Here is a 17236-nt window from a genome sequence, read left to right as displayed (position 1 = left end):
AATTTCAGATATAGCCATTTTATATTAATCTAGAATTTTATGAAAATCTGAGTACTATATTATATAGCTGCCATAAGAACAATCCAGAAATTAATAAAGTTAAAAATTATAACATTTTCATTTTTCAACAGATTTTCATCAAATTTAAGATATAGCCATTTTATATTATTGTACAATTTTGTATTCAATTTGATGAAAATCGGACGACTATATCATATAGTTACCCTACAAACGATCGTTAGATGTACAGAAAAATGAGAGGCTGGAAATGTCAATTTGTAATGTATAGATGAACGAAATTAAATTATTTCAATGATTTTTAACATAAATAATTTATATTGTGTTAATTCAAGGGTATACAAACTTCGGCGTTCCGAAGTTAGCTTCCTTTCTTGTGCGAATTATACAGAGGATTTTTTATTAAAAAATTTTGTCTACACCAATGGTCTACTTGGAAAAATTTGAGAATTAAAAATAATTCAGAATATTTTTGGAATTTAACAAAAATTTGGATTTGTTTTCTTTTCGAAAGATTAAAGATATAGATTAAACTTCGCTCCGAAAACAACGTTATGGAGGAACCAGTTCGTATTTTGGAGTTTGCTCATCTCTGTTACTTTGCGATGAACCAGCTTTAGTTCCAAAGAGCTGTCAAAACAGAAACGATATTTCGATATTTACCCTATCGATATCCTTTTGTGCAACTATCTTGTTTACTAAAAATATCTGCCCTTTATAATACTTTTGCCAGAATTCACTTTGGTCTCGCCCTCTCCCGCTCGGTCACAAGAGAAATCAGTTAATTTACACTCTCTTACCATGTCGTGCCGAGAATTCTGGCAAATTTTTGCGTGTAAAATCGTTTTCTACACGTGTACGATGTAAAATAAAACATGTTTCCAAAACATCGATAGTGCGAATCGATGCATAAATGTTTTCATCGATGTTTTTGCACCTCTACACCACCAACTTCTTCCTCTTTCCCTTTCTTTCTAAAAACCATAATGGCGGTAAGGTTTACGGAAATTTTGGAAGATTTTTAACTGCTTGCATCGACGCCTATTCCACTGCCTTTGTGAAATGTTAGAGTGCGAATGCGACGTGCAAGCGTTCGAAATGCCGGCCGAAATGTTATTTTGCGTGATTACGGCCCCCAAGTGACGTATTCCATTGATTGTTTCAGGCCGTTGCTAAGAAGGAACCCAAAATTAAGCGCGACCCGGCGAAGAACCCAATGCGGGATCTGCACATCCGCAAGCTGTGCCTGAACATCTGCGTGGGAGAGTCCGGTGATAGGTTGACCCGTGCCGCCAAGGTAAGCTGTTTGGATTGTCACCGGTGTGCTGGCCAAAGCTTCGTGTAACGCCGTGTATACATTCCCAGGTGCTGGAGCAGCTGACTGGTCAGCAGCCAGTGTTTTCCAAGGCCCGCTACACAGTGCGCTCCTTCGGAATCCGTCGTAATGAGAAGATCGCTGTGCACTGCACGGTGCGTGGTGCCAAGGCCGAGGAGATTCTTGAGCGTGGCCTGAAGGTGCGTGAGTACGAGCTGCGTCGCGACAACTTCTCCTCCACCGGCAACTTCGGTTTCGGCATCCAGGAACACATCGATCTGGGTATCAAGTACGATCCCTCCATCGGTATCTATGGTCTGGACTTTTACGTCGTTCTCGGCCGCCCAGGTAAGCATCTTGGTTCGGAATCCCCCCTGATTTCGTGCACTTAATTAGGTATCTCAGCCGGCCGAGGCTCTGATGCTCAGTGAATGTGCGCAAAGAAAAGAAGATGTGCTCAGCTGGACTTGTTTGTTCTCCTTTCAAGGCCACACGGTACAATTTCTACAGTCGCGCACAATTTTAAAACAATTTTGAAGATTACTAACTGGTTGTTCTCTGGTTTCAGGCTACAACGTGAACCACAGGAAGCGCAAGTCCGGCACCGTGGGCTTCCCCCACCGCCTGACGAAGGAGGATGCCATGAAATGGTTCCAACAGAAATACGATGGCATCATCTTGAACAGCAAGAAGTAGAAGCACTCTACCCGTAACCATGTTTTTTAAGAAGAATTCTACAATAAACCTTGGCTTGTGTCAACTCGTAAAACTTATATATGTCTGATGTCGGTCGGGCGTAACTCCAAAAGGTAGTCGATGCTTTGTTTATCTTTGCCATTTTGCTTGTAAATAGAAAGGTAGGAATTATCTTTTACATTTTTAAGGATGCATAAACTTTTCTTTTAAAAGGGAGCTATTGTAGATATTCCCAATCGTTTGTCAGAAGACTATTTTGTAATTAAAGCTTTGAAGGTCTGAGGGGAGTATGGGCTTAGCCACGTTCAATGTCAGGTGTGCGATGAACTTGAAAATGTTTTGTGTGTGGGAGAGACTCTGAAGCGGAAGCCAAAGTTGAAGGTGGCCGAAACTTTCAATAAATCGATGCCAACACCATGCCGTTGCCATGACAGCCAAAAGTCCTTTGCAGGGCCAAACACGTCAGAAATATAGCCGTAAACAAAATAAAACTGATGCCAGTCCAATACCAAAATGGGAATGTTGCACAATTTGGCCGACTTGATAAAGATTAAAAAGGATAAAATGACAATTTTGGTGTTGGGCCTAAACAACAGTGGCAAGTCCTCGATAATCAATCACTTTAAAAAGTCCAGCGAACAGACGTCCATTGTTGTGCCAACTGTGGGCTTTATGGTGGAGCAGTTTTACAGTGAGTCGGAATATATGTATATATTGAGCTCCTATATTTGTAATCTCATTGTCCTGGAACAGGCATGGCTGGTGTTAGCATAAAGGCGATCGATATGTCTGGAGCTACGCGGTACCGAAACCTTTGGGAGCACCAGTTTAAGAACTGTCACGGAATCATATACGTCATCGACTCCAGCGACCGCATGAGATTTGGTATTGGTCATCATCATTCCAGTCTTTCCTCCATTGCTGAAAGTTTCCATTTCAGTTGTGGTCAAGGATGAGCTGGATCTCGTGCTGAAGCATCCAGATTTATGCAACCGAATTGTGCCAATACTCTTCTATGGGAATAAGTCGGACATGGAGGATTCCCTGTCCAGTGTGAAAATAGCAGCAGGTACTGCTTGATTTGTATTGTTTATAATTTAGTAACTTTGAAAGTAATATAATATACCCCTTCGTTGCATGTTTAAGCTCTCAGATTGGAGAACATCAAGGAGAAACCCTGGCACATTTGCTCCAGCAACGCCATATCTGGTGAGGGACTCGGCGAGGGTGTCCAATGGCTTATTCAGCAAATGCGTTTCGCCATGCTAAACAACAAAGATGCCGCAAAGGCCAGATCTAAGCACTCTAAATAGAGTTTCTCCTTAATGTTAAATAAAAAATTCTTTGTTTCTTTGGAAAATGAGTATTGGCCAATGTGACTTTTTTAGGAAATCAACAGAAATTTATTTTTCGCAGGGACAATCCATTCGTTTCATTACAAATTAACACAGGCGAAGATGGCTAAGCAGGTTAGCTTTCCCTTCGTTAAATGGTAAATAATATATGTAAATTCAAATTAATCAATATTATTTAATTTAGCAGTCTAGGAAGTTAGCCGCCATCAAAAGTTCGAGTGCGATCTCTGGTGCGATTGGGAATTCGGGTATTTCGGTAGAACTGTTGGTGTAACGCACTTTATAGGTGAAGTACATGCAGACCTTTTGTAAGACGTGGGATCTGAAATGAAATCGAGATAATTAATAGTTGAAAACAGTGTTTCACCCATGGGAATTGTGCAATAGATTAGAAGATAGTTCCAAGGGAAAATGTCGCATAATCTAAGCTCACTGAGCCTGTACAGATATGGCAAGAAAAATAGGGCTTTCTATCGAAAGATTAATAAATTGATGTTTATATTACTCCTTTAAGGTGAAGGTTTTAAAATAATTGATCTAGATTATCAATTGGACGGAAAAAATAATATCAGTTTCATTATAGTTTTAGTAAATATTGAAAGACATTTTTCTTGCATTATTTAGCTCGCATTTGCTCCAAAGATTAGGCTTAAATCGTTTCCAGCGATCTTTGTAATCCCTGCACTTCAGCTTGGGCCATGTATGCGTGTGTATGTACATATGTATGTGCGAATTTGTCGCCGGTCAATAGGTCACCGGATGACATGGCGCTGCCCAGGTGGCAAAGCAGCCGCCGGTGGCCCTCCGGCAGGGTCTTTACTTACGGAATCTCCCGGAAATGCACCTCGTTAGCCTCGTTTTCGGCAAACTGGCCAGGGCCCGACAACATCGCCCGGATTGTGCCGGAGGTCAGAGCGTGCTCGCGTTTTACAACGAATTCGTGGCCGTCCGAGGAAATCAGCTTCACGTACATGGCGTCCGGGCCCTCGCATCCGCCGTAGATTTTGTCGCCGCGCTGCTCGTCCATTGCTATCATCGAAATTTGCTAATTTGAGGATTTAATAATGCTCGCAAAAATATTTTTATTTTACCTTATTTTAGGGCTGGGAAATCATCGATGTCACAACTGAGCCAATCGATGTTCGATGTATCGATAATTTCAATTATCCCTTATCGATGTTTAGACCATCCCGAAATTCTTAATAAAACATCGATTATCTCTTATCGGTATTTAAACCATCCCGAAATAATTTAAAAAAACATCGATTATCTATTATGTCACATCGAGCCAATCGATTTTTAAAAAAGGCGATTCATCGATTTTCAAATTTAAATTAAACAAATTAATAATAAAAGTAAAATCAATTAATTCCTTAATAAATAATTAACTAATTTTATTATGATTGGGATTATTAAAATAAAAAAATCAACAGAATTTAAGAATTTTTTAATAGGGTAATTTACGAACTCGAAATATGGTCATTTTTGATGTCAATTTCTTCAAAAAGCTTTTTACATCGTTGAAATATTAAAATTTTGGAAAAAAAATTATTTTTTTTACATTTTAAATGAAGTATACAAATTTATAAGCCTAATAAAAACTAACATGGGACACCTTTCCAAATTAAAATTAATGCCTAATGATATTTAAATTTTGATTTGTTGGTATGTTGTTAAAATAGACGAATTTGGAGATCTACAAAGTACATTTTAATAAAAAAAACGTGGGGGAAATTGTAGACCGAAGTAAATTCATCAAAAGCTAGACAACCAAGGTCATATTTAATCTTGAAGTCAAACAAAAATATCATAACACAATGTACGTAGGCTGCAAATTTCCACTTCCTACGCCCAAGATAATAATGCCCATTTTCTCAAGGGCGAATTTAATTTGTTTTTTCTTTTTGCAAAATATACACTGAGAAAGTTGAGGCAGGTTAAGACCTCCTAATAAATAATAATCTAAAAATAGATTGATTTGGTGAATCAAATTATCAATAATCAACAAACATGGCCACATACCAAAACCGAACCAGCAGAAAAAGCTCATGTTTGCTTCCTCTTACAAATTAAATAATAATAAAAAAACTCCCAAAAATAATAGCAAAAAAAAGCGTGGCTTAGACTTGTGAACAAAATGGGATCCGACTTTATTGATTACGTTGTTAAAAGAACAAACATATTACAACTGAATGAATTATTTGTTCTCGCTTTTTTCATTTTTCGCAAAACATTATTGATCGAGAATGGGGATTTAGTTCTCGTCGACCTCAGCCTCTTGCTCCTCCTCGAATTCGGCATCCTCGTCGGCGGTGGCCTCCTGGTACTGCTGGTACTCGGACACCAGATCGTTCATGTTGCTCTCGGCCTCGGTGAACTCCATCTCGTCCATGCCCTCGCCGGTGTACCAATGCAAGAAAGCCTTGCGCCTGAACATAGCGGTGAACTGCTCGGAGATGCGCTTGAACAGCTCCTGGATGGCGGTGGAGTTGCCAATGAAGGTGGCGGACATCTTCAGGCCACGGGGCGGGATGTCGCACACGGCGGTCTTCACGTTGTTGGGGATCCATTCGACGAAGTACGAGCTGTTCTTGTTCTGGATGTTCAGCATCTGCTCGTCGACCTCCTTCATGGACATGCGTCCGCGGAAGATGGCGGCGACGGTAAGGTAGCGACCGTGGCGGGGATCGCAGGCAGCCATCATGTTCTTGGCATCGAACATCTGCTGGGTCAGCTCGGGGACGGTGAGGGCGCGGTACTGCTGGGAGCCGCGGGATGTGAGGGGAGCAAAGCCGGGCATGAAGAAGTGAAGACGGGGGAAGGGAACCATGTTGACGGCGAGCTTGCGGAGATCAGCGTTCAGTTGACCGGGGAAACGGAGGCAGGTGGTAACGCCGGACATGGTCAGCGAAACGAGATGGTTCAGATCACCGTATGTGGGCGTCGTCAGCTTGAGAGTACGGAAGCAGATGTCGTAGAGAGCCTCGTTGTCGATGCAGTAGGTCTCGTCCGTGTTCTCAACCAGCTGGTGCACAGACAGAGTGGCGTTGTAGGGCTCCACCACGGTGTCGGACACCTTGGGCGAGGGCACCACCGAGTATGTGTTCATGATCCTGTCGGGGTACTCCTCACGGATCTTGGAAATCAGCAGGGTTCCCATGCCGGAGCCGGTACCGCCGCCGAGCGAGTGTGTGAGCTGGAAGCCTTGCAGGCAGTCGCAGGATTCCGCCTCCTTGCGGACAACATCGAGGACAGAGTCCACCAGTTCGGCGCCCTCTGTGTAGTGACCCTTGGCCCAGTTGTTGCCGGCTCCAGACTGGCCGAAAACAAAGTTGTCGGGCCTGAAGATCTGGCCAAAAGGTCCCGATCGCACAGAGTCCATGGTGCCGGGCTCCAGATCCACAAGGACCGCGCGGGGCACGTACTTGCCGCCGGACGCCTCATTGTAGTACACATTGATGCGCTCCAGCTGCAGGTCGCTGTCACCATGGTAAGCGCCGGTGGCATCGATGCCATGCTCATCGGAGATGATCTCCCAGAACTGAAAATGAGTAAGCAAAACAAATGTGTGTGTTTAGAAAAAGCCAAAGTTTGGAAAATCGATTTATGATTCACGAATGAGTCATCAGCTAAGCTTATTAAGTGATACCAAAAATGGTCCAATATAAGAGTTCTTTAAATGGCAAATAAAGTAGGTTGGAAAAGCCATCTGTCGCTTTAACTTGTAAAATGTATTGGTGGTTATTTAATTTGTTCAACATTTAGGCCATCTGCCACACCTTTTTCCAAAGTACTTGAGATTTGGTTAAGCTCCTATTCGATTTGGATTTATAAAAAGTAACTGCGTTGGAAAATCAATATTTTAAGTTATAAAATTCGACGAAATGAAGTATTTAAAGTGACTAAAAATCTCTCAACCTTGCTAATATTTCTATAAGCATCAAATGGAAGAAACCCCAATGCTATTTAACCAATTTATCTCGATCACAAGCCTTTACTTAATGTTGACGTGTTAATTTATGGACACTAAAGAACTCCGTTCAACCTCTGTCGATGTGTAATTACTTTCAAGGTGTAAAACTTCAATTAAAGCTTGGAGAAAGTTCGAGTTTTGAGCACTCAAAACCACACATGAAGTCCATTCATAGAGAAAATTCGATTCGGGAAAGTTCTGGCTTGGAAAGGCAGTCAGCGAACCAAGTAGGTATCTCTATTGATTGGATCAATTATGTATGTACCCAAGTCTAGGCTGGGCTCTAGGCTATATGTATGCTCGGCCGCCATCATAAACTCTGTGTATGGGCCGAGCTCCGATTAACATAACTCATTCCGCTGCCATTTTTGGTGCGCCACCACCAGCACCACCAACGATAACGTCATCTGGCGTGGGCTTTGGCTGCGGTCTCGGATCTCGCATCTCGAGGCGCAGCTGTCACCGGTGCGCTACGATCTCTCTTGAATCTTCGGGCGTGGGCCGAGGTGTCTGTCTGCTGCCCCCACGCACAGCCGGCGACCTCAGAGCCGGCTGCTTGCTCTCCAGCTCTCCACCACCCCATACCCCCCCGGTTTCCGATGGCTTACATCACCGGTTGGGGCTCGGAGCTCGGAGCCCACTCTCTGGCTCAGACGGTAAGCGAGGAGGAGGTACTTGGAGAGAGGCGTCGGCGTTGGCGTTGTCAGAGGTTAAACTGCAGCTTAGAGAGCTCCAATCCGTCGACCATCTGGCGCATAAATCGTCTGTTTTTCAGGGCATTACGTCACCGCTCGAAGCAAAGTTTAGCTCTGCTCGTTGTTTATGTCGCGTAAACAAATAAAACAATTTGCTGGAATAAGTCGGGTATTGGGAACGGCTCGTACTACGTACGGAGGAAATGCGTGGTTGCCACTCGTAAAAAGCGAAATGGTACCGGATTTTATATATAGAAATATTCCCTTTTAAGCCAGCGCACACACACACACACAGGCAGAGCCTTACTTGGGCACAACAATTGTTATGTTGCAGCTGCTCGTAGTCCAAGGCGTTTCCGGGGGTGGTTTTCGGCCTATTCTCAGGACATGGCCATCGATTTTCCGGCAAGGACTAGAAACAGGCGATGACACAGCGGATTCGTCATCATGCCGGCTTTCCCTGTCCCGTTATCCCTCCGCCATCTGCGCATGTGCAGCACCGCCCTTCTAACCTGGCTGAGCTAGTGAGAGGAGTTTGATTGCATGTGTGTGTGTGGGTATGAGAGAAAATCAGATAGAGACGGATGGCGAATTCCTCTGTATATGGTCATCTCTCTGAGAGGTGCAAATTGCAATTTTACTTTCGAGCAAAAAATGGTGCTGCGCCCAACATTCATGATATCGTCATGACCGAAAAATAGAAAATGTTTTCAGCCCGGAGAGATAAGATAGCGCTGGAGTAGTGCAAAATACAGAAAAACGAACGGATGGAATGCAAGAAAATCGATGGAACAAACACATCTGCAGACTCACATACACAAGAGCATTTATTGATGTATGGATGGTGTATGTACAAAATACATACCAATTATGTATATGGCGCAACTCTCTTATACTTTACGAACCGGTCAACGGCGACCGGTTCAGCCATTTTAGGTTAAAATGACGTCATGTTTTCTCTTTAGAAGACGCATAGCGGCAAAAACCGGCCGACGCTTACACACTCACAGCTGCACGAATGTACGTGTGTGTGTTTATGCCTTTGCGTGTCTCTCCGTTGACGGTGTGTGTGTTTAAGAAAAGTACCCTTCACCATCTGTGCAGAGAAATGGCTTTCACAACCGGAGGAAAACTATGAAAGTATTTTGCCGCAAGGAAAATGACTCATGCACCCAACACGCACACAAACGGACAAAATGTAAATGCAGACACACCCAGCTATAATTACATATGGCCAGAGTCAACGGCCCTAAAAGTTTTTTAGTCCAACTACTAACTTAGGGCGTGTCTAACTGTAGTTTAGAATGAAACAACAAAATGCAAGCATCTCTTCGAAATCGGACAAACAGATGCCGGGACCCTCACACACACACTTATGCTTCGAGATATACATAAATTGCGCTGTGTGTGTGAAAATGCCGGCCTCAATACAATTTTTGCCACATGGACAGCTGCCGTGCAAAAATGACGCCATTTTGGCGACTGTACTCGAGAACAATCCGGCAGGCGGACATAAATTGGAAAACTGTGTGGAAAAACTCACCTTGGCGCCGATTTGGTTGCCGCACTGGCCAGCTTGAATGTGAACGATTTCCCTCATTTTGTATTTGTATAGGCTTTTGAACTTTTAACTTAAAAATATCTTCGCTTATAGCACTCGAACACAAGCAAACTGTCCAATTCACACGTTGAAAAAATGATTTGAATTTCACAGTGGATTCCGTACCTTTATACTTGGCAGTAGGACCGTGTGCTGGGCGCGGCGAAGTATGGATTTTTGCACTATCGATGTGTGGAGACACTGACTGTTGTTTAACATTTTACATCTGACACGGTTTTAAAGACACTCTACACGTTCGCAGATACATGGGGTCGAATTCTCGTTATTGGGGTAGAATTCTCAAGTAGAATGTAACATTCATAACATGTCTGCTTCTATCTTGCTGTCGGGTGGATGTTAATTAACAGAGCTCTCTCTCGGGTGCTGTCGGGTGTAATGGGGTCTGTGTTGGTTTTGAAAATGTATCAAAAGACAAAAATATATGTGTATGTTGTATGATTTTTGATATTTTTTGGTCACTCTGAATTCCGAAGCGGTTGCTTAACATTTTACATCTTACACGTCTAGATAGCAGCATTTTACATGTTACGCGGGGTATAATTATCTGATTGGAATCGGTGTAACTGTTGTCGAATCGATAAAATCCATCGATGAGACGAGTGGGAAATTTGAAATTGAAAATTTTGTACCAAAAGCTAACAACTGTTGGAAAATTACACAAAATATGTATTTTTTTGTCTCACAAAACATCATAAAAATACCATAGTGACCTCTAGGGCGTCTCCAGAATTCCCTGCTGGTCAAAGTGCACCAGACAGGCTTTGACTGTTTGACGAACTCTCTCGTTCTCGAAAAGCAACCGGCGCCTGACCCGCATTTTCTCGGAATCGGCAAAGCTGAGGCAGTTGAATCCATCGCTGGCCTCCGCCGAGGCACAGCAGGTGGGAAGTTCACAGGTGACGGAGAAGTAGCCGTAAAACAAACACCGCTGCCACTCAGCCTTCAACTGCTCGAAAGTGGGCTTGGAGCCGCTGAATCCACACAGTTCCAGGGTTTCCGTGAGTGCGTCAAAGTAGTGCTGCAGGAGTTCATCCTTGTGGTGAAGCAGCAAGTCCTGCTGCAGGCTGGTGTGGAAGAAGAAGTGCAGGTCGATGGCAGGACTACCCCAGAAGCAGTTCTGGAAATCAAACTAAAAAAAGGAATTTGATATAGGCACATCTCTGATAGCAGAAATAGGTTCCCACTCACTAGAACAGCCCGCTTGGTGGCCCTGATGACCATTATATTATTCAGCCAGACATCGCCGTGGCAAATTACGTTAAAAGCCGAAGGCTTCGGATCCACCGCCTCCTGCATGCGACGTGAATAGGCATCAGGTATCTGAGCTTTCATCTTCTTGGTTATCTGCGGCAGTTCCCCGGCAAACAAATCTGCCGCAAACTCTGTAGCATCAAAGTGTATCCCTCTCACAATGGGGTCGGTTAACCCATTTGCGTAGGCAGATGGTGGAATCTGCTCCACCAAGGAGAGCTGTTCCTGGCGAAGGATCATGGAGGCACCGTGAAACTGAGCCGTTTTTCGCAAACATGTCTTGGCATCTTCAAGCCCTAGACCCTGGAAACGATCCAAAGCGACGTAGCCCAGTGCGCCCAGATCCTCCAGAATGTAGGTTTCCTTTCCCGGTGACACCTTCGCCAGCAAGCAACTGATAAAAAAAAGCAATATGAGAAGAAGAATATTGGAAAATATAAAATAGCTTTATAAAAATCCCAAAAATTACTCACTCTGCGCTTAGTTTGTGATCGACCAGCACGGATGGAGCCCTCTCGAGCACCTTGACCATGGCAGGAAGCACTTTTTCGTACATCAGCTTCTCGCTGGAGCCAAGCTCAGCTGCCGCTGGCATCAGGTCCTTGATGATATAGTGTCCCGACTCTAAATCTGCTTCGGGCGACCTCCGAAACTTCAAGGCCACCCGATGGATGACACTGCAAAAGTTTGCGCCACTCGGGACTACCGTTTGGAAGTTAAAGTCCTCCACTCTGAGCTTTTCACAGGCGTAGAATGAGGCCAGCACGCATTCGAAGGACTCTGCATTGTACTTTTCCGCAATTGTATCTCCCATTTCTGATGGTTGGTCTGATCTGATTACTGGAAGCGACTGAGATCGACTGATGCCAGTGCAACAACCTCCGACGCTTTAGAACTACTTGATAAGATCAACGGACGACCTTGCCGGAGGCTTGGCTTAATTTTTTTAGTGGAAAATGGGTGGTGAACATAAAACAGATTAGATTAAAATTTATTTGAATCAAGCAAAAATTGAGGGGTAAAGGGAACCGAAATGGGAATTCCCTGTTCGTTTGGGTTTAAAATTCTGGGCCACGTGGAGGTTAGATTTAAAACTTGTTATTATCTGCAATTACTTATCATTATCATTAGCTTATCTCATTGTCTCATGTACGATTTTAATCCATTGCTTATATTTTACAAGTTCTTCACGGTTATCCCATGCTGGTGGTGCGTGTAAAAAATAATTATTAATATTAGGTTTGCATTCCAAATTTCAATATTAATGCGCTTCAATAGAAGATTTGTCAGTTAATTTAAAACAATTTGCTACTAGCTAAAATATACAAGTAATTCCACATTTCGATTAAATTAGTTTTTCATATTTTTTATATAACTGAAATCACGTTATTTTTAAATAAAAATATCAACATTTTAACGCAGTCCGGCAACCCGGTAGCAGTGCACTTTTTGGCCTTTTTTAGGTCGTTCCGTGAGCCCAGCTGGTCACACGCATCCACACAATATGGCTGCCGTAATGTGAATTTTTTTGGGGAAAGAAAAAGACGTCCACAGAATTGTTGCTGCCAAAGGAAAATAGTAATATTAACTGCATTGTGTGTGTGTCGGACGAACGTTGTACGTCAAGTTATTGCCCCCAACAGCGGCCGTCATCCAGCTGCTGTCGCCGTCTCAATATATCAAGTTACCCATCGCGGATACATAGCTTACTACGAATATATAGCGAATTTCCATTTGTTGCCAATAGTGCAGTGAGCAGGGACAGGGACTACGAATACTCGTAATTAAAGTGAAAATCGGTGACGGGACGACGACGGGTTCGAAGGCATCATCGCGATAAGAATATAAGCAAACGAAAAGTAAAGAAAAATCTGATTGAAAACCAGAGCTGCTGCGAGCGAGAGAGCGAGCCAGCTAGCGAGCGAGCGAGCGGGAGCGGGCGAGTGAGCGAGTGAGAAAGATATGTATTGCATTTGCATTTCGTTGTGTGTGTCGTTGTCGTCGCTCGGTAAAAGTCGGCCTTTCCACTAACCACTTTCGGAAAATCGGGAAAAACGGAAAAGCAAAACGGCAAACGGAAAGCGGAAAACAAAAGACGACAGCGAATTAAATAATAATGCGTTACATCGATGGCCCCAGCTGCCAGCTAGCGAGAGAGTGAGTGAGAGGGGGCCAGAGCGAGCAAGCGAGCGAGCGACCACGTCCCAGCTTTTCTTGGCCGATCGGATCGGAAATTTTATTTGATTGGTAAGTATAAGAAGTGGCAGCGCCACCGCCACCGCCAGCGCCAGCAAATCAATACTTTAAGGGGCTGCCATTCCGTTCCATTCCGCCTGCTCTCTTTCGTTAGTTTTTCTTGCCCATTCGTTGGCGTTGTCTCTGCTCCCACTCTCGCCCCCTCTCCCTCCCACTGAGAGTGTGTGAGAGAGAGAGAGAGAGAGAGCAGAGAGGCGACCAGACCACCGCCCCCGCTTCCGCCCGCGGCGGCCCAACGCAAAATAAACTCTTGTGTGCGTGCTTTGTAACAACGAGTACAATTTTCTGCACATACAAAAAAGAAAGACCGAATAAAGAAATTCACATAAATTTATGGTACAATTGTCGCCCTCTTCCTCACCCACTCTCTTTTCTTTCCACCGTCTGTGTCGCCATCTCTTTTGCGAGTGCGTGTGCGAATGTGTGTTTTAAAATTTAAAAAACAGTTGTTTTCACGGAAAGGGAATTTTCGTAGCGTTGCGTTGCGCTGCGCTGCTCGCGCCTCAGTATTTTTAGACGGCAAGCTCCTTTCGGAAATTATTTATAACCCCCCTCGAAATGTTTCCACGCAACAATTTACGCGATAAACTTTTACAAACTATACAAAGTATATGGCACAAAACCCACTTATTTTCGTCTGTAAGTTCCGCCTGAGATTCAACTTTTCCCCACTTACATGCTACGTATTTTGCTTACGTACATACTTGTGAATGTATTTATGAAATATAACTGTGCGTAGGTCGGCCGGAGGGCGTGTGTGCGGCGGCCCCCACACACACATTTTCCTTGCGGAAAAGCATTAAAAATGCAAGGCTTTAGGGCTCGGGGGCGTGGCACCTCTCCCCAATTAATTTGCGATCAATAAAAGCACTTACATATTTCCAACACTCTGCCAAAAAACTCTTTTTAACCTCTGCCCCCATTTTCGCCCTTTCCAATGAAATGTGTTATTCCCAGAAATCCTTCAATGACAAAGGAAACGAAGTTGGGTTAGTTGCCGAAAATTTTCATTAGGTATAAGTGTGTGCTTTGGTTTAAGGAAGTGTTAATTGTGTTAAGTGCAAGAGTGAGGTATTAATTAGTGCTGAATTAAGTTGACAAATTCCCAAAAAAAAAAGTTTACTTTAATGCTGTTGTTAAGTTCCATAAATTAAATGCAACGTACTTCTTAGACATTAACTTAAAAGTGAATTTAAACATGAATCACAACAGTTTCGTTGTCGAAAAGTACTGAAAGTCGGTACGAAAAATTTTAATGAATCATTTATAAGAAGTAATACTTGGAAAAAGCACTGTCAAACTTTGTTAACTGGAATCAAAAAGAACCTATGATTAATTTTATAATGTACTTCATAAACATTCCCAAGCGTAATTTTAAAATTGGTTTACTTGAAGATCAATAATAACAAATAACAAGACTTGTACTTAGTATCAACAAATAATTATTAACAATAGGTTGAAGACCTCAATATTATGGGTGAATTTTCGGAGAATTTAGAACGGATTGCCCTGGAACTTATAGCAAGCTTGGTGCGTGGCGACGCAACTTTAAGGGTTCCCCGGAATTCGAGTGCGGTCGTCTCAACCAGGCCATTTCGACGTGTTTCGTATAATACTCACAGAAGCCGGCACAGCTTCTGCCTACTAGTTTACATGCTGGCCAAGACCCATCGACTGCAGGTGCACGGAGGCAGCTACACCGTACGTGGGCTCTACTACGGCGATCCGCAGCTCTTCCGCTCTCAGTCTAGGATTGCATCAGCTCGTCTGGATGTCTGCCGGATGCTGGGTACTTCCCCGCTGCAGCTGGGTGTACTGGCCGCCTCCAAAGGTTTGATGGCAGGTGAGCACCTCATGATGCAAGGCTCCTGTTCTCGGTTTCTGATCCATTGGTTCCCCACACAGGCAATGTCCGGCTGCTGATGGTCAATGGAGATGTTCTGGACTGCAGCTCATACGGTGGAGCCATGACACTGCCCACGGATCCTGAGAAAGTGGACAGCATCGAAACGAACGCGGAGCTCGTGGTCATTGTGGAGAAGGAGTCGGTTTTCGAGAGTCTTGTATCCCGGAATATCCTGTCAACCTTTGGACGCAGCTTAATCCTCATGACAGGCAAGGGATACCCGGATTACTGCACCCGCAGGATTGTGCATAGACTGGTGGAAGGGAATCGCTTGCCCGCTTATATTCTCGTGGATGCCGATCCCTTTGGCATTGAGATAATGCATATCTATCGTCACGGCTCCAAGGCCATGAGCTTTTCCAGCCATGGACTTGCCACACCTTCGTTGCGTTGGATTGGGCTCCACCCCTCTGAGATTCCCGTGCTCGGCCGCCAAGCGGTTGCCTTGGGCACCGGCGACAACAAAAAAATCAATGACCTCCTCGCTCGCAGCGATTTGGAGCCGGGAGTGCGCCAGGAGCTGCGCATAATGCAGGACGTTCAGCTGAAGGCCGAAATTGAGAGTGTCATCGACTTCCTGGCCAACGACTACATACCGAACAAAATCAATCGCAAATTGTATTTGTAAAACTCGAAGGGGATTCCCTTTTTCGACAAGGCGATAACTCAATAGTTCATTACTCTTAAGTTGAAAGTGAACAATCTATAGAAATTTGATAAGAATATGTTGTTAATGCTAAGGAGGACCTCCAACCGCGTAATCGTCGAATAAACAATTAAAGTGTGAATCCACTGATTACGCAAATAATGAAACAAGCAATCAAAGCTTTAATTCCCCTTGGCTTATGTTCTGAGATCATGCTATATTAACAATGTGAAAACTGAGGAAACTGAGAAAATTAATTAAGATCTTAAAAGTAATTATAATGTTAGTCATGAAGTTACTAGCTTTGGTTACCATGTCATTGTTAAGAGATTGCTAAGGTGCTATACCTTGTTTGCCCAATTCTGTAGACAAAGGAGATTTTATATTATGGCTTTAAATGAATTTAATGACTTGAGGTCGGCAATCTGAGTTGTTAAGGGTTGTTGATAACGACAATGGTCTGACTAGCACGTGAATGACTTCTTTAAACTCTTATTGATTTTTGCTTTTGTTTATTGCAGATGTGAAGGAGCTCCATGCATGGTAGAAACACACTGGGCATTTGACTAATCTTAAGCGGCGAAACTTGAAAGACTCCCCTGAAAATACTCGAATCTCACGTTTGTTGTGGACGCACGCAATCGCACAGAATCTCTAATAGCAACTGGACAACAATATGTCGACTGCAATGCGTACCACACTGCAGCCAGTTCCTGAAGCCCTGCCAGCGGAGAGCGTGTCGAATGGCACGGCATCCAGCGTTGCAGCACCGGCGACGCCAGCGTCGAGTGCCACAACAGCGGCAACACCGTTGGCCGCCGTCTCCAGCACAAACACCACCTACGCCACCAATTCTATCAGCACATCTTCGCATTCTGTCAAGGATCAGCAGCAGCAGCAACAGCAGCATGATTCCGTCAATGCCAACATTGTGTCACTGCCACCAACGACAACGTCAGCCGCCAACACGACAATGATGCCCAACGTAACGTCCTCGAATACGGCTAGCAGCAACAGCGCTGCTGCCACGGCGACGCCAGCCTCGGCGGCCGTACAAGTTGCAGCGGCAACGAACACGGGATCGGGAACGGGCTCAGTGACACCCGCGCCCGTTTCGGTGGCATCGGCCAACACCAATCACTCGCACCAGCACAGCCATCAGCACCACCATCATGTGGCCAACAACATGACCACGGATGGAGCACGTTTATCGAGCAACAACTCATCGGCGGTGCCTGGCTCTGCGATTAACCACCATCACCACCATGCACCTGGCAGCGGTGTGGCGCCTGCCGTCAACAAGAACGTGCTCAGCACCCACTCGGCTCACCCCTCCGCGATCAAACAGCGAACCACGTCCGCCAAGGTGAGTCCTAATCCTTTTATCAAAACTCCCGTATCTGTCACCCGTCTCCGTCTCTATATATCGTCTCGATTGGGAGCCATGTTCGTAATCCCATTACTCTGGTAGAGGTATTTTTACTCTGAAGTATTCATTGACCTA

The 17236-nt window shown here is 44.2% G+C and overlaps 7 protein-coding genes across 34 annotated transcripts in view; 4 read left to right on the top strand and 3 right to left on the bottom strand.

The window, feature by feature from the left end:
• The first annotated feature begins 679 nt into the window (after positions 1-679).
• On the top strand, positions 680-2106 carry RpL11 (ribosomal protein L11). The gene is made up of 4 exons (XM_020962348.2): positions 680-1010; positions 1184-1315; positions 1384-1681; positions 1902-2106. The coding sequence occupies exons 1-4, from the start codon at positions 924-926 to the stop codon at positions 2027-2029; spliced, it is 645 nt and encodes a 214-aa protein (XP_020818007.2). The 5' UTR covers positions 680-923; the 3' UTR covers positions 2030-2106.
• Positions 2107-2242: 136 nt separating this feature from the next.
• Positions 2243-3389, top strand: Arl6 (ADP ribosylation factor-like 6). The gene is made up of 4 exons (XM_020948036.2): positions 2243-2720; positions 2783-2914; positions 2970-3098; positions 3176-3389. The coding sequence occupies exons 1-4, from the start codon at positions 2543-2545 to the stop codon at positions 3340-3342; spliced, it is 606 nt and encodes a 201-aa protein (XP_020803695.1). The 5' UTR covers positions 2243-2542; the 3' UTR covers positions 3343-3389.
• Positions 3390-3409: 20 nt separating this feature from the next.
• On the bottom strand, positions 3410-4604 carry EloC (transcription elongation factor elongin C). Of its 2 annotated transcripts, none has more exons than XM_020945495.2 (3): positions 4476-4604; positions 4209-4429; positions 3410-3706 (listed from the first exon to the last, which is right to left on the bottom strand). In XM_020945495.2, the coding sequence occupies exons 2-3, from the start codon at positions 4418-4420 to the stop codon at positions 3565-3567; spliced, it is 354 nt and encodes a 117-aa protein (XP_020801154.1). In that variant the 5' UTR covers positions 4421-4429; positions 4476-4604; the 3' UTR covers positions 3410-3564. The 2 variants fall into 2 exon arrangements, with proteins under 2 accessions (XP_020801154.1, XP_020801162.1); XM_020945503.2 differs by having other exon boundaries at positions 4209-4413; positions 4476-4593.
• Positions 4605-5504: 900 nt separating this feature from the next.
• On the bottom strand, positions 5505-9755 carry betaTub56D (beta-Tubulin at 56D). The gene is made up of 2 exons (XM_020950695.2): positions 9596-9755; positions 5505-6925 (listed from the first exon to the last, which is right to left on the bottom strand). The coding sequence occupies exons 1-2, from the start codon at positions 9650-9652 to the stop codon at positions 5639-5641; spliced, it is 1344 nt and encodes a 447-aa protein (XP_020806354.1). The 5' UTR covers positions 9653-9755; the 3' UTR covers positions 5505-5638.
• Positions 9756-10316: 561 nt separating this feature from the next.
• On the bottom strand, positions 10317-12328 carry LOC110178496 (uncharacterized). Its single transcript, XM_020945647.2, has 3 exons — positions 11398-12328; positions 10862-11318; positions 10317-10802 (listed from the first exon to the last, which is right to left on the bottom strand). The coding sequence occupies exons 1-3, from the start codon at positions 11736-11738 to the stop codon at positions 10386-10388; spliced, it is 1215 nt and encodes a 404-aa protein (XP_020801306.2). The 5' UTR covers positions 11739-12328; the 3' UTR covers positions 10317-10385.
• Positions 12329-12385: 57 nt separating this feature from the next.
• Positions 12386-17236, top strand: part of LOC110181223 (par-1) — a 34777-nt gene continuing 29926 nt past the window's right edge. For all 26 annotated transcript variants that reach the window (XM_086828417.1, XM_020950203.2, XM_020950063.2 and 23 more), the window contains exons 1-2: positions 12386-13171; positions 16254-17098. In XM_086828417.1, the coding sequence (XP_086684543.1) occupies positions 16409-17098 (690 nt within the window). In that variant the 5' untranslated portion in view covers positions 12386-13171; positions 16254-16408. The remainder of the gene's footprint in view (positions 13172-16253; positions 17099-17236) is intronic.
• On the top strand, positions 12414-16317 carry mei-W68 (meiotic W68). 2 transcript variants are annotated; one of them, XM_020950307.2, is made up of 3 exons: positions 12414-13171; positions 14636-15023; positions 15086-16317. In XM_020950307.2, the coding sequence occupies exons 2-3, from the start codon at positions 14654-14656 to the stop codon at positions 15712-15714; spliced, it is 999 nt and encodes a 332-aa protein (XP_020805966.2). In that variant the 5' UTR covers positions 12414-13171; positions 14636-14653; the 3' UTR covers positions 15715-16317. The 2 variants fall into 2 exon arrangements, with proteins under 2 accessions (XP_020805966.2, XP_086684560.1); XM_086828434.1 differs by lacking the exon at positions 12414-13171 and adding an exon at positions 13199-13819.

Source organism: Drosophila serrata, unplaced genomic scaffold, assembly GCF_035046125.1.
Source record: "Drosophila serrata isolate PLE 108 unplaced genomic scaffold, ASM3504612v1 contig_184, whole genome shotgun sequence".
Lineage (NCBI taxonomy): Eukaryota > Metazoa > Arthropoda > Insecta > Diptera > Drosophilidae > Drosophila > Drosophila serrata.
Note: the sequence above shows the minus strand (reverse complement) of the source record. Positions and strands in the feature narration are given on the sequence as shown.

Excerpts from the sequence above, each read along its gene's own strand:
- RpL11 (XM_020962348.2), top strand. The coding sequence starts at position 924 with ATGCATAAATGTTTTCATCGATGTTTTTGCACCTCTACACCACCAACT. Across the intron at positions 1,316-1,383 it reads GGTTGACCCGTGCCGCCAAG|GTGCTGGAGCAGCTGACTGG; the intron begins GTAAGCTGTTTG and ends ATACATTCCCAG. Across the intron at positions 1,682-1,901 it reads CGTCGTTCTCGGCCGCCCAG|GCTACAACGTGAACCACAGG; the intron begins GTAAGCATCTTG and ends CTCTGGTTTCAG.
- Arl6 (XM_020948036.2), top strand. The coding sequence starts at position 2,543 with ATGGGAATGTTGCACAATTTGGCCGACTTGATAAAGATTAAAAAGGAT. Across the intron at positions 2,721-2,782 it reads TATGGTGGAGCAGTTTTACA|GCATGGCTGGTGTTAGCATA; the intron begins GTGAGTCGGAAT and ends GTCCTGGAACAG. Across the intron at positions 2,915-2,969 it reads CAGCGACCGCATGAGATTTG|TTGTGGTCAAGGATGAGCTG; the intron begins GTATTGGTCATC and ends TTTCCATTTCAG.
- EloC (XM_020945495.2), bottom strand. The coding sequence starts at position 4,420 with ATGATAGCAATGGACGAGCAGCGCGGCGACAAAATCTACGGCGGATGC. Across the intron at positions 3,707-4,208 it reads GTGCATTTCCGGGAGATTCC|ATCCCACGTCTTACAAAAGG; the intron begins GTAAGTAAAGAC and ends ATTTCATTTCAG.
- betaTub56D (XM_020950695.2), bottom strand. The coding sequence starts at position 9,652 with ATGAGGGAAATCGTTCACATTCAAGCTGGCCAGTGCGGCAACCAAATC. Across the intron at positions 6,926-9,595 it reads GCAACCAAATCGGCGCCAAG|TTCTGGGAGATCATCTCCGA; the intron begins GTGAGTTTTTCC and ends ACTCATTTTCAG.
- LOC110178496 (XM_020945647.2), bottom strand. The coding sequence starts at position 11,738 with ATGGGAGATACAATTGCGGAAAAGTACAATGCAGAGTCCTTCGAATGC. Across the intron at positions 11,319-11,397 it reads GATCACAAACTAAGCGCAGA|TTGCTTGCTGGCGAAGGTGT; the intron begins GTGAGTAATTTT and ends TTTTTTTATCAG. Across the intron at positions 10,803-10,861 it reads CCACCAAGCGGGCTGTTCTA|TTTGATTTCCAGAACTGCTT; the intron begins GTGAGTGGGAAC and ends TCCTTTTTTTAG.
- mei-W68 (XM_086828434.1), top strand. The coding sequence starts at position 13,739 with ATGTTTCCACGCAACAATTTACGCGATAAACTTTTACAAACTATACAA. Across the intron at positions 13,820-14,635 it reads AAACCCACTTATTTTCGTCT|GTTGAAGACCTCAATATTAT; the intron begins GTAAGTTCCGCC and ends TATTAACAATAG. Across the intron at positions 15,024-15,085 it reads CTCCAAAGGTTTGATGGCAG|GCAATGTCCGGCTGCTGATG; the intron begins GTGAGCACCTCA and ends TTCCCCACACAG.